Genomic DNA, 15,094 nt, shown 5'->3' on the forward strand with positions numbered 1-15,094 from the left:
CCAAAGCTGTCTTGATATCCCCTGAAATGTGGATGGCTCTTTTCAGTCCTTGGTGTCAAAGATGGTGCTGACATTTTCACATGAACTTGTTCTTACTTGGAAAGGTTAAGTTTCACTTCTGATATCACAGTTAAAAATCTTGGGAATGTTTGGTGCTTGTGAAAGAGGCAAACATTACAGCAAAGGGGAAGAGTCACAGGGGCCCTGCAGTGGGAGGGAAGAGGGTGTCTGGTCCTATGTAAGTGACAGGCCAGCCCTTAATGCCAGAGGAAAAAAAAAGACTTGAGAACCATCCCTATCACTTAGGGTGCTTCTTATATAAGGATTCCTTAACTTTTGCTTCCCATCTTCTACCAGCTTTTTTTTTTTTTTTTTTTTAATGCTTACTGTTGAGAGAGACAGAGACAGCACAAGCAGGGGAGGAGAAGAAAGAGAGGGAGACACAGAATCCAAAGCAGGTTCCAGGCTCCAAGCTGTCAGCACAGAGCCTGACGCAGGGCTTCAACTCACAAACTGTGAGATCATGACCTGAGCTGAACTTGGACGCTTAACTGGCTGAGCCACCCAGGTGCCCCCCACCAGCTCTTTCTATCCTCCCCCTGATCCCAAAAGTTCCATCTTGCTGGATTCTGTGCCCCCAGCATATTGGCACTGCCACTCAGGTCTGAAGCTGAGAGAGACCTCCCTTCTCCCTTTCTACTCTTTTCCACATGAGAGAACGGATCTTCCTGCTGCTCTGGAGGGAAATGTACTCTCAGGGGTTGCAAGCTGGAATTCTAATTTTTCCCTTAAAATCAGTGTTACAGAACTGTGTGGCCTAACACGGTAGCCACTAGCCACATGTGGCTGTTTAAATTTTAAAATGAAAATTGTAAGTCATCTCTACACCCGTGGGGCTCAAATTCATGACCCTGAGATCAGAGTCACATGCTTTTCCAAATGAGCCAGCCAGGTGCCCCTAAAATTAAAATTATGTAAAGGAAAAAAAATGAGTTTATCAGTTGCACCAGCTGTATTTAAGGTGCCCCACAGCCAGGCTAGTGGGTGCCACGTGGGGCAGCACAGATATGGTACACTTCTAACACTGTAGAAAGTTCTGTTGGACACTGCTGTTATAGATAATTGGGATCTAAGTCATTCATAATATGACTACTGTGATCCTAGGTACTGTCAAAATTAAATAAGCTCTTGTGGACTGGCCTGAATGCCAATTTAACATTAATATGGGAAGGTATATTCTGATATAAATGAAAATCTGGAAAAATACGTAGGTTGGATTCTGTCTGTATCTTTACAAAGATATGTTTATGGGTGTGTGGATACACACACATATAATATTTAAGAAAACTGTACACACAAGTATTTGAGGTTTGCGTGCTGTAGTTTGTTTTTTATTAAAAATTACTAATTGTGGGGTGCCTGGGTGGCTCAGTCGGTTAAGCGTCCGACTTCAGCTCAGGTAACGGTCTCGCGGTCCGTGAGTTCGAGCCCCACGTCGGGCTCTGGGCTGATGGCTCAGAGCCTGGAGCCTGCTTCCGATTCTGTGTTTCCCTCTCTCTCTGCCCCTCCCCCATTCATGCTCTGTCTCTCTCTGTCTCAAAAATAAATAAACGTTAAAAAAAAATTTTAAAAAAAATTACTAATTGAAAAAACAGAACAGACAACTGGACATAAATACTAATGTAAAAAAAACGTGCACACATGTCTTCATAGAAGTATGGAGGGCGTATACAGCACTGCGTTAACAGGTGTTATGTATGGTGATGGGCTCAAAGGGTAAATTTTTCATTATACTTTTCTACACTCTCTAAATTTTCTCAGTGAATATGTATTATTTTTATATTCAGATGAAAACTAAATAGTATTAAAAATCGTGGAATTGTATAAAATCCACGATCTTAGAATTAATAGAAGCTCTGGTTGAACAAAAATGTCTTTTTTTTTTTTGGCCAGGTAATACATTTATGTGCTTCAAAATCAAAACAAGGTAAAACAACGTACACGGAGAAAGATATGCTCCCTTTTATCGCCTGATTGGGATGGTACCAGGCCCCCTCTGTCCCATGTCTTGTTCCCTTTAGGAAATTACTTTTGCTAGCTAGACTTCTGAGTATATTTCTCATTTTACTTGCAATGAATATTTATTCATTCTTATTTTTTTCCCTCTTGTACACAAAAGGCAGCATATTGTACAATTATTCTATGTTGCTTTTTTTCACTTAACAACATAGAGATCTAGAAAATCACGCTCATCCAATGGAGGGGTGCCCATAAAAAAAATCCTTCGGGTGATAAACTCACTTGGCAGATTATGTCCCAAGTCACTGTAAGGCCTCACCTTCACGAGGATATAACTGTGCAGAATCATGAGGTTGGTGGCCATCTCAGAGGGAATTTTGATCTTCTGGGATTTAAGTTCTGCATACATACTGAAGAGAACGTCGTGTGCATTCCGATAGTTTCCTTGGAAAAAGGCGGCAAGATGGCATTATTGCAAAGGATGAAATCTGAGGACTTTCTGTGGGCCCTCATTTTATTTTATTTCTTAAAGTTTTTATTCAAATTCCAGTGAGTTCATACACAGGGTAGTATTAGTATCAGGTGAAAATACAGTGATTCAGCACTTCCATACATCACCCGGTGCTCATCACAATGTGGGCCCTCATTTTACAAGTAGATTCTGTTATTAGCAATATCTTTATAATTTCTTACATAAAGTAGCTTAGTTTTTCCTGTGGTAATTGATGGTGCTAATACCCAACCAGTCCCTCAGGGAGCAAATGGTGTCATCCTAGACCCCTCCCTCTTCCTCAGGGCTCCACCTGCCCCCAAAGCAGATGGTGATCAAGTTCCGAGTCACCTTCTAGGTCTCCCAAATCCAGCCTGGTCCCAGGCCTGCTGTAGTGCCTCTCGCCATCTCTCCACAGCCGTGTCCTATTGGGTGTTCCTCTGTGCTGCTTCTGCCTCTATTCTGAGAAGTCTGAGTGATCTTGTCAAAGCTCAAGGTCACACCCCAACGTAAAACCCTCCAAAGGCCTTAGGGATCATGTGCAAACTCCTGAGCCAAGGTCCTGAGCCCTTCAGGATCTGCCTCTTCCTACCTTCCTAACCCTACCTCTGCCCTCCCCTCCTGCCTCCCCCCACCACAATAGGTGCCCAGGAGTCCCTTGCTCCTCTGAGTCTGTGTCCTCCTTCGCTGCTGCTGCTCTCCCTGCATATGCCTTTCTCCTTCATCTTCTGCCATCTCAGCCTTTCAAAACTCAGCTGAAACTTCTGTTGCCTTCTCTCCTCTCCATCTTCCAACTCCCTACAACACCCCCAACCCTCAGGTGAGGTGGATCCCTCTCCCGGTGCCCTTTTAGTGGATTTCTGTTCTATTCTGGCACTTATCATCCTTTATAACAACTCTCTCCCACCAAATCAGGACTCCCTGAGGGCGGGACTGTGGCACAGTCCTCTGAATCGTTTATCTCGCAGTGGGTGCTAGATCAACGTAAACTGAGTAAAGCAGTGACTCATTCCATTTTGTATTTGCCAAAATTGTGTTCCATATTTCTGAACATCTAGAAGAATCAGCTTGCAGAAACTAGTGAAGATACGAGACTAATTCTCTGACTTAGTCAATAAACATTTAGAGAGCATGCAAGGGAAGAGAAGCCTTATGGAGGCTCTATAAATGGTCCCTGCGTACTATTAAGAACTAGGTCAATAATAACATCACACCATCTTCCACTTTCCAATCTCTTTCATATTGTTAAAGTCAAATATGTGGCATGGAAAGAAGGTGTGGCAAAGTGTACGAGAGGGGCACTGGGCTGGAGAGGGGAGAGGGCACTGTCCCGGAGACAAGAGCTGCGAGGCCGTGAGAAGAGGAAATAGCACTACCGAGAGAAGGCGTTAGTGGAGTTACCTAGATCCCCCTGTGCTGGTCAATTATTGTACTTCTCTGAAACCCAGAAATGGTCATTCTCCTCATCTTCTGGGTTCAAAGCAAACCTAGATTAGAAAAGGGCTACTTTTTCTGGGGCATTTCGAAAAGAGTTTGGAGCTTGATTCTACTACTTGACTACGAGACAAACGTGAATGTCAGGGACGTACCTGCAGACTGCTCTTCTCTGGCAATGATGATGGCAGTCCGGGCAGCTTCTCGGTACTGTTTCAGGGCCATGTACAAGCGGAACAGGTACTTGGCATCCTGACATACAAACCATTAGAGAAACATCACTCTTCAGTAGCCAGGGGGACAAACACCTAAAATTTTTCATTTTAGTTGGAATCCACTTTTGATATTGTTTAAAAAAGTCCACTGAATAAAGAATTTACTTTTTTATCACGAATTTATTCATAGTTTAATATGTGCCAGGTAATAGTCTAAGTACTTGCGAAATATTAATGTGTTTAAATCCTCATGCTCTTCCTGGGAAGAAGGCATGGTTATACACTAATTGCACTGATGAGAAACACACACAACAGGACCTCTCCAGAGTCTGGATTTGAGCCACAGTGATCAGGCTTCAGAGTCTGTGTTCCTAATGCTACTCCACAGAGTTATCTCCTGTGTGCGATAGCAAAATGTATTCTTATATCAACTTTGCAAAAACTTAGAAGTTTTTACACCTATATAAATTTCTCTGGCCCATAAGAACGCTGGCCTTTGATTATTTTCTGTTCCCGTTCTCTTCACCTATAGACAATTTTATATACCTGACACTGTTTTCCTGATTACTAGAATAAGTGGACATGAGGTGAGGTGGTTTGGAACAGTGTAAGGGCCTGTGCCCTTTGGTAGGTTAACTTAGCTTCCCTGGGTCTCCCGTGTCCGTCTATGGACTCAGGGATCAGGACTGCTACCATCCTCTCCAGCTATGACATTCTGGCACCTTCTCTCCAAATCAGTAACTTGACTTCCTTCACAAGAAGATCACCTCAGACATCAAAACAAAAGGGAAGAACAAACTCGGGGGTGTTCTCAAAGGGGACTGTCCCCATCAGGACTGTGAGAAGACCAATGTCTGAATGAACTCCCAAGAGTCACATACTTAGAAAATATGTTCTTAATGATTTATTTCTACTTTATATTTATAGTGAGTTACTTTTACGCTAAATATGATTGTTATTAACACAATTTTTGAAATATGAACAAAGTATACTGATTTTTAGGGATTAATGCTCATAGTTCTAATAATAGTTTTCAAAGTTCCCAGAATAAATAAAACTCTTTAACATTTGAGGAAAGTTGTGGGTGGTGTGAATTGTTATCTAGAGGATTGTGGCTGTTTCACAGGGGACAATGCCAATTTCAAAGGGTGAATATACCCAATATCCTCTAAAATGCAGGGACTGTCTAGAAGATTATATTCAGAGAGAAAACTTTACAAGTCCATGATGCAGAACCCATAATAGGTAAAAACAGGGCAGAAGAAAGTCAAATGGTAACTAAAATACTTAGAACCCAAGAGAAGACAACATTTCTAGTACCTTAGGCATGCCATCACTCTCTCCCATAAGGTGGTCTATCAGCTGACTGGTCAGCAGTTCATCTTTGGCCTGACCAATCTGTTTAGGAAGAGAAAGAAACAGTAAATTCAGCATCTTAAAATTAGAAAGGAAGGGGAGGAGGGGCAGAAAACCTTGTGCTGAGGAAATAGAATTAAATCGTAAAAATGGCTATAGTCAAGTCCTGACATGATATAAATTTAGGGTCTTTCTTCATTTATTTGTAGAGTCTCCATTAATAAAAGTCTATCCTTAAAAGCTACAGCTTTTCTCAGTTGCTGTATCAAAAGACCATTCCCCCCTCCCCCCCCCCCCACACACACAGAATATACTTTTTGGATGTTTCAGTAAAAACTTTCTCAAGGTGAACATGGCACGTAGAGAATAAGGTCTTGAGTGCAGGAACTAGGCCTTCTGCAAGCACACAGTACCAAGCACTGCGTCTCCACTGCTCCCCAAGGAAACGCATCGAGTCCCACTGATGTGTGGTGTTGATCAGGAAAAATTACGTACGATATCGGAGGGTGGAAATGTGTTTTAGTAGGGATAATTACTGACGAGGAGGCTTAAGAGTCTTGTGTCTGTAAAATAGGGGTGAGCCAACAATGCAACTGGAGCTCCACCAAAGGGAACGAACACTGAAGAGGGCAGTGCTGTGCTTGTATTAATGATACAGTGCAAAGAGCCACCAGAAAAAGAAGGAAACCGTTACGAGGGACAGAGCAACATGTGGCCTAGCTTGCTATGCTTGAGGGAAAAAGATAAAAGTTTGGAAGTTCCTTGTGCAGAAGAGACTGTGGTGAACGTGTGGGGTGGAGAGGCCCTTGGGGCTGCAGAATTTCTACACACTTCACTCACTGTGGTAGTCGTCAGTCCAAGAAAGCTAAGCCTTTACAAATCTGTTGCCTCTGCTTTTGCCACTGCTGTAAGGAAGCGATGCTGTAAGGAAGAGAAATCCTGTACAGCTTATCATCTCGATGGCTCTTGTGGATGGTTTTGGGTGAATGCGCCAGTATGGAGACATGGTAAAGCAAGGGCTCTGGGGTCAGCCTGCCTGAGGTCAAAAGATCACCTGGTTACTCTTGGGACCCCAATGAGGATAAAAAAAATACCTAACTCACCGTATTGTCTTAAGGATTAAATAAGTTAATACCCATAAAGGGCTTGGACTGATGTTAAGCAGTGCTATCTGATGTTGCTGGACATAGCAAATAAAAATACAGGACGCCCAGTTAAATATGAGTTTCAGAGGGTTGAACACACCCAAAATGTTAGGATGGAAAAGGGAGCCAGTAAGGAATAGATGTGGCTGTCAAGAATTAAAAGAAGGGGGGTGCCTGGGTGGCTCAGTCGGTTAAGTGTCCGACTTTGGCTAAAGTCATGATCTCATGGTTTGTGAGTTTGAGCCCTGCACTGAGCTCTGTGCTGACAGCTCAGAGCCTGGATGGAGCCCAGTTCAGATTCTGTGTCTCCCTCTCTTTCTCTCTGCCCCTCCCTTGCTTGCACTCTCTCTCTCAAAAATAAAGAAAACATTGAAAATTTTTTTAAAAAAATTAAAGAAGGATGGAGACAGAATGCTGAGGAACACTTACATACTGGAGTAGAGGAGTCGGTGAAAGAGGCTGAGAAGGGACCATTTGAGAAGTAATGGGAAAAGCAGTGTTCTAAGGGAGTCATAAGAAAGATGCAGTAATGATAGTGTAAAATGCTCCCATAACATGGAGTGAAGACTGAGAAGAAGAGACTTTTATATTTAGCAGTGGGGACCTTTTAGAGAAGGTTTACAGAGTGGTGAAGGCAGAACCTGACTGCAAAGAAGAAGGAAGGCCCCCAACACAGTTAAAAGATCCTGTGAAGACCCATCTTTCTCATCCATATCATGGGTTCATTCAGGTAATGTCTCAAGTAGGGCTGTACTATACACACACCAACACACACACACACACACGCACACACACGCACCAAGAATGCATTTCAGAACCTTAAGGGGTAGAGGATGGGGTAGGGTGGGGGTTGGTAAATTGTGAACATTTTCAAGATATTCTCAATTATGGGTCAGCAAGTAAGAGTGCACAGATTATAAGAAATTCAAATGGAGGGGGGGGTGTCTCAAGGTGGAAAGGAAAGAAAGGAATGGAGGGTTGAAAGGAAACTTATATCATCCATATAGTGTGTTCACTAAGCTGGGAACCAACATGTGTTCAACTAAGCAAATATTTATTGAGTGCCCATAATGTGCTAAACACTCTATGAAGAAATGGGTCCTTGACCTTGAGGAGCTATTAATCTGAAGGGAGATAACTGTAGTGGTAGGTGATGTTCAAAATACTTAGAGAAGAGTCTAAGGACGGTGAAATTTCATCCAGAGGATAGTTCACAAAAGGCTTGCGTGTGAAGTGGGTCTTGCATGTTGCGTGGGAGTATGAAAGGCAGAGGTGTAGGAGGGTGGGTGGCCTTGGTGTAGGGGACCACAAGAATGAAGGAACACAGGAAGGGGAGCCCTGAATTACTCGGGTAGAAGTGGCCAGGCTAGTGTAGCATAGGCTACTGACACAGAGGAGTGTAACAGGCAATTTGGTTGGAAAGAAGACTTAGTCATAGTTCTGTTACTTTCTATTTGGGTGGCTTTAGGTTAAGTCATATCATCCTATGGGACCTCTTGTTTCCTCGCCAATAAAATGAAGAGGTTAGACAAGATCACCTGCAGGGGTACCTAAGCTTCTGTGGTTCATGAAGAATAGATTGGGAACAAATTATGAGGCAACTGGGAGGCAATGCAGCTAGAGAATAAAAGGATTTAAAACTGGACTTCAGGAAAATTCTCTGGTAGTGAAGTGCAGAATGCACTTGTCTGAATGAATGAAGTTATCCTAGTAATGGATAATAAACACAAATATGTTGGTTTTATAGGCCACATGTCTCTGAACTTAGTAAAATTTATTATAATGAAATATATAGCACCACACCTAGAAGTAGCTATGGGAGGATTAAAGAATACTCATAAAAGGAGAAAAATTTGATAGCTGCAAGGGACATCTATACTTTTGTCTGATACCGATTCCTTTAACTTTTCTGAGAAATGCTCCTACTTTCATTTCAACCATGGTATTCCATTGACACTTCCATGCCTCAGAGGACCCTATTCCCCATGACAATAGAGGTGTAATGTCTAGGGGTTGGAATTTAACCTAATTTGCCCAAGCAGATTATTCCATCCTTGTGGCCACCAGTTGTTTAATCTTGTAGTGGACACCTGAACTAACCAATTCAGAGCCCTTCTGGACTTATGCATTTGGGGCCAGAATTCCAGTCCATCTTTAGCAGGAAGGGTGGGAAATGTATTCTTGAGAGTTGCTGGCAGCGTTGAGTCTGGCTTTCTGGAGGAAATACGCTTTAGAAAATGTGGATATGCAGACAAAATCAGAGAATGAAACTATTTTCATAATGAAATAAAATGGCCTTTTGTGGATGGCCAGAGAATAATTTTCATACTTTACTAATTTCACTCCAGCTTAAAATTCAGGTACTTTTAGAAAATACTAATTTTTATGCCATAATAAAAAATGCCAATACTTTTACTGAAAAGGCTTAGAAATAGAATATTGCTAGCACCCAAATTATGGTCTCTAAAACAATTTCTCGCTGAAAGGAACTAGACCTTCTTAGAGAAATGACTGATTCCAGGTCTGGGGCAAGAAATGGAATTTGGCCACAGCAATTAGGCAAGAAAAAGAAATAAAAGGCATCTAAATTGGAAAGGAAGAAGTTAAATTGTCACTATTGGAGATGATATGTTACTATATATAGAAAACCCAAGGAATCCACCAAAAAACTATTAGAACTGATAACTAAATATTGTAGGATACAAAATCAACATGCAAAAATTTGTTGCATTTCTGTACACTAATAGTGAAACATCAGAAAAAGAAATTAAGAAAACAATCCCATTTACAATTGCATCAAAAAGAATAAAATACCTAGCAGTAAATTTAACCAAGGAGGTGAAAGACCTGTGTACCGAAAACCATAAGACCCTGATGAAAGACACTGAAGATGACACAGATAAATGGAAAGATACTCTGTGCTCATGAATTAGAAGAATACTCTTAAAATGTCTCTATTACCCAAAGCACTATACAGACTCAAAGTAATACCTGTCAAAATTTCAACGGCATACTTCATAAAACTAGAACAAATAATTGTAAAATTTGTATGAAGCTAGAAAAGATCCTGAATAGCCAAAGCAGTGTTGAGATAGAATAACAAAGCTGCCTGCAGGTATCATGCTCTCTGATTTCAAATTATACTACAAAGCTACAGTAATCAAAACAGTATGGTATTGGTACAAAGACAGACACACAGGTTAATGGAACACAGTAGACAGCCCAGAAGTAAATCCACGTATATAGGGACAATTTATCTATGACAAAAGCAAAAACAATGAAGACAGGACAGTCTTTAGTAAGTGGTATTGGAAAAACTGGAAAGCCACATTGAAAAGAATGAAACTAGACCACTTTTTAACTCCATACACAAAAAATTAAAATGTATTAAAGACTTGAATGTCAGACCTGAGGCCATAAAACTCTAGAAGAAAACATAGGAGGTAACCTCCTTGACTTTGGTCTTAGTGATGTCTTGATGGATCTGACTCCAAAGGCAAGGCAAACAAAAACAAAAGTAAACAAATGGAATTACATCAAACTAAAAGTTGCACAGCAAAGGAAACTGACATCAAAACAAAAAGGCAACCTACTGAAATGAGAGAAGATATGTGGAAACTATATACCCAATAAGGGGTTAATATCCAAAATATATTTAAAAAAATCTTCATATGGGGGCGCCTGGGTGACTCAGCTGGTTGAGCACCTGAAATCGGCTTAGGTCATGATCTCACAGTTTGTGGGTTTGAGCCCCGTATATCAGGTACTGTACTGTGCTGACAGCTCAGAGCCTGGAGCCTGCTTCGGATTCGGTGTCTCCCTCTCTCTGCCCTTCCCCTGCTCACGCATGCTCTCTATCTCTCTCTGTCTCAAATATAAATAAACATTTTTAAAAAAAGTTTAAAAATCCTCATACAACTCAACAACAAAACTAACCTGATTAAAAAATGGGCAGAGGATGTGAAAAGACATTTCTCCAAAGAAGGCATACAAATAGCCAACAGGCATTTGAAAAGATGCTGAACATCACTCATTATTAGGAAAATGAAAACTAAAACCACAATAAGATATCACATAACACCTATAAGAATGGCTATTATCAAAAAGACAAGATAACAAATGTTGGAGAAGATGTGGAGAAAAGGGATCCCTTGTACACTGTTGGTAGGATTTAAAATTGATACAGTCCCTATGGAAAACAGTATGCAGATTCCTCAAAAAGTTAAGAATAGAACTACCATATGCCCTAGTCATTCCACTTCTTGGTATTTATCCAAAAAATATAAAAGCACTAACACCCCAAGATATATATGTGCCTTTATGTTCATTGCAGCATTTACAAGAGCCAAGATATGAAAACAAGTGTCCATTCATAGTATGAATGAATAAAGATGTGGAACACACACACACACACACACAATGGAATACTACTCAGCCTTAAAAAAATAATGAAATCTTGCCAAATGTGACAGCATGGATGGACCTTGAGGGTATTATGCTAAGTGAAATAAGTCAGACAAAGACAGATGCTGTCTAATTTCATTCATATGTAGAATCTAAAACAAAATAAAAGCAAAACCAACTCACAGATACAGAGAACAGACTGGTGTTTCCCAGAGGGGAAGGAGGCTGGGGGATAAGTTAAGTGGTGAAGGGAGTCAACTATATGGTGATGGATGGTAACTAGGTTTATGATGGTGATCACCTTGTAGTATATATGGATTTTGAATTATAAAGCTGTACAACTGAAACTTATATAATCAAAAAAAAAGAAATGGAGTCAATATCATGTACCTGAGGGCAAGGAATCTATCAAATATTAATAGGATTGTGTCAAAATGCAGTAATAGTTAAAGACACATTTGGGCATAAAAAACATCGACTGGATGTAATGGATTGAAATCAAATATACGAAAAATCTATGAGTTCATAATGATAGTAAAAACAAAAGCATCTCTAGAGGTCACCTTTGGAGGATGGCAGGAAACCAACTCATTATTCTTTTTTTTTTTTTTTTTCAAGAGAGAGAGAGCACAAATTGGGGGTAAGGGTAGAGAGAGAATATTAAGCAGACTCCATGCCCAGTGTGGAGCCTGATGCGGGGGCCCAATCTGGCGACCCTGAGATCGTGATGTAAGCCAAAATCAACAGTCAGATGCTCAACCAACTGAGCCACCCAGGTTCCCTGCAACTCATTAGTCTTAAAACTAATAAGCAGAGGGGAAAAAAAAAATCAAGTATTTACTCTATTTTTCCTTTATCTCACAGTAACAAAATAGTTGGTATGGAATAGAAGGAATGACAAATATTGCCATTTTGCAACCCCTAACAAAATAATGGATCCAGGTAATAAACATTAATGGGTGCTGAAATCATTAGGTGAAAGGTTGATGGGAAATGTCATAATGGAGGGATAAGGCTGACCATTCTAATATCTAATAATCTTAACACCATAAAAACAGAGATGACAAAAATGATGGGCTGTTATGGACTGAATATTTATGTTCCCCCAAAATTCATATGTTGAAGCCCTACATATTTGTATTTGAATACAAATGTGGTGATATTTGAATATGGGGCCTTTGGGAGGAATTAGGGTTAGATGAGGTCATGATGGTAGGGACCTTACGATGGGATCAGTGGTGTTACAACAAAAGGAATGGAAAGAGATCTCTCCTCACCTGAACGCACTCCATAAAGGCCACGTGAGGATACAGCAAGAAGGTAGCCATCTACATGCCCAGAGGAGAGCTCTCACTGGAAACAAATTGGCTGGCCCCTTGATCTTAGCCTTCTCAGCCTCCAGAACTGTGAGAAATCAATTTCTGTTGTTTAAGCCACTTAGTCTGTGGTATGTTGTTACGGCAGCCTGAGCTTATTAAGACATGAGCCTACTGATGTCATGAAAGAGGATGTACTTAGCACCATCTAAAAACACCAAATCTATGTCTGATTAAGTATCTAGATTTAATTGTCAGCTAGTGGGAAATACAGGAGATGGGGAAATTTGAACTAGATGTTCAACAATGACAAGAAATGATTGTTGGTGAAACTGCAATGCTCACACATTGCTGTTTGTAATGTAAAATGGTTTAGCTGCTTTGGGAAACAGTTGGACAATTCCTCAAAATGTTAAACATAGAGCTAACATATGGCCTAGAAATTCCTAGACATACACTCAAGAGAGTATATACAATGTATATAACATTGCACACAAATGTTAACAGCATTATTCATAAAAGCTTGAAAGTAGAAACAAACCAAATGTGTATTAACTGTTGAATAAATACAGTGTGGTAGAGTCATACAACAGAATCTTTAGCCATAAAAAGGAATGAAGTATTAGTACATGCTACAGCACAGCTGAACGCTGAAAACCTTCTGAAAGAAAGATGCCAGACACAAAAGTCACATATTGTATGGATCCACTTATATGAAATGTCTAGAATAGGCAAATCCACAGCGACAGGAAGTAGATTATAATAAAGAATACATGTAATACAGTGTGGTATTGTTACAGGCAAGACAAATCAATGGAAGAGAATACAGAATCCAAAACTAGACTCACATATATTTGGTCATTTCATCTATGGCAAATGCTCTATGGTAATTCAGTGGGGGCAAAATGGTATTTTGATAAATGGTGCTGGATCAACTGGATATCCATTTGGGGAATAAAAGATTCCTAATTCCTACCTCACACCATACACAAAAGTTAATTCAGGATGGGCATAGGACTAAATAAGAACGCTAAAACAATCAAATACCTAGAAGAAAACATAAGAGAAATCGCTTAATGACCATGCGATAGGAAAAGATTTCTTAAATAGGATTAAAAAACACTAACCATAAAAAAAAAAAAAGATTTGTAAGTTGGACTTCATTAAAACTTAAGAATTTCTTTCCATCAAGACACTACCAAAGATGGAGCACCTGGGTGGCTCGGTCGGTTAAGCGTCCAACTCTTGATTTCAACTCAGGTCATGATCTCAGTTTTGTGGGTCTGAGCCCCTGAGCATGGACCACACACAGCCTGCTTGAGATTCTCTCTCTCCTTCTCTCTGCCTCTCCCCAGCTTGTGCTCCTTCTCTCTCAAAGTAAATAAACTTAAAAAAAAAAAAGACACTACTGAAGAATAAAAAGGCAAGCCACAGTTGGAGAGATCATATATATATATATATACATATATATATATATCTATATATCTGTGTATATATATATATATATATATATGGTATAGATATATATATATATATGTATATATATATATCTGTATATCTGTATATATACATATATATATGTATATGTATATATACATATATATATGTATATGATGGAAATCATATATATCATCATATATATATATGATGGAAAGACTTGTATCTAGAAATTATAAAAAGTCTTACAAATCAGTAAGAATAAGATGAGATGATACAATTAAAAATTAGAAAAAAGATTTAAATAGCAGAAAAGAGGATATCCAAAAGGCCAATATACATATGAAAAGGTGCTCAATATCATTAGTCTTTAGAAAAATGAATTGAGACCATAATGAGATACCACTATACCTCTATCAGTAGTCATAATGACATAGATTGGTGTTGGTAAAGAGAGCGACTAAATTCTTTCATACTGCTGGTAGAGTGTAAATTGATACAACTATTGCCAAAATATGTGTATCTTATGACCTAACAATTCTACTCCTGGATATACACCCAATAAGGCAGAGTGTTATGTCCATCAAAAGATACGAACAACTTTGTGGCAACTTTACTCATAATATGCCTGAAGTGGAGACAACCCAAATGTCCATTAACAGAGTAATAGGTAAATAAATTGTGGTATAGCCATCGGGTGGAATACTACACAGCAATGAGTAAGAATGAACCATCACTGCATGTAGTAATACACATGCATTAATAGACTGTATGTTGATTCGAAGGAACTGGACACAAAATAGTACATATGTACAATTCCATTTATATGAAATACATAGATAAAACCAATCTATAAGGACAGAAGTCAGAATTGTGGTTACCCCTGGCTGTGGTTACCCTTGGCCAGTGACTATGAGACATCATAAGATCCTCTGGGAGCTGGAAATGTTCTATATCTTGATCTCAGTAGGGGTTACGTCAGTGCAATATATGAGAAAAAGAGTTACATACTTAGGATTTGTGCACTTTACTACTTGCAAGTTATACCTAAAAGAAAACCCAAAGGTTCTTTTCTTTTATAGATAGACTTTGTACCCATAAATGAAATGACATGATGTCTGTGATTTGCTTTAAAATAACACAGGGAGGGGCGCCTGGGTGGCTCAGTCGGTTAAGCGTCCGACTTCGGCTCAGGTCACAATCTCACGGTCCCTGAGTTCGAGCCCCGCGTCGGGCTCTGTGCTGACAGCTCAGAGCCTGGAGCCTGTTTCAGATTCT

General features: G+C 39.9%; 1 protein-coding gene across 4 annotated transcripts in view; it reads right to left on the minus strand.

The window, feature by feature from the left end:
- The window catches only part of WDR19 (WD repeat domain 19), a 113,275-nt gene that overhangs the window by 25,264 nt on the left and 72,917 nt on the right, over nucleotides 1-15,094 (minus strand). For all 4 annotated transcript variants that reach the window (XM_019413964.2, XM_019413961.2, XM_019413956.2 and 1 more), the window contains exons 29-31: nucleotides 5,479-5,556; nucleotides 4,099-4,195; nucleotides 2,339-2,463 (exon numbers count right to left, since the gene is read on the minus strand). In XM_019413964.2, coding sequence (XP_019269509.1) covers nucleotides 2,339-2,463; nucleotides 4,099-4,195; nucleotides 5,479-5,556 — 300 coding nt within the window. The remainder of the gene's footprint in view (nucleotides 1-2,338; nucleotides 2,464-4,098; nucleotides 4,196-5,478; nucleotides 5,557-15,094) is intronic.

The sequence above is a fragment of the Panthera pardus genome, unplaced genomic scaffold (genome assembly GCF_024362965.1).
Source record: "Panthera pardus isolate Hobbes unplaced genomic scaffold, ASM2436296v1 HiC_scaffold_13, whole genome shotgun sequence".
NCBI lineage: Eukaryota > Metazoa > Chordata > Mammalia > Carnivora > Felidae > Panthera > Panthera pardus.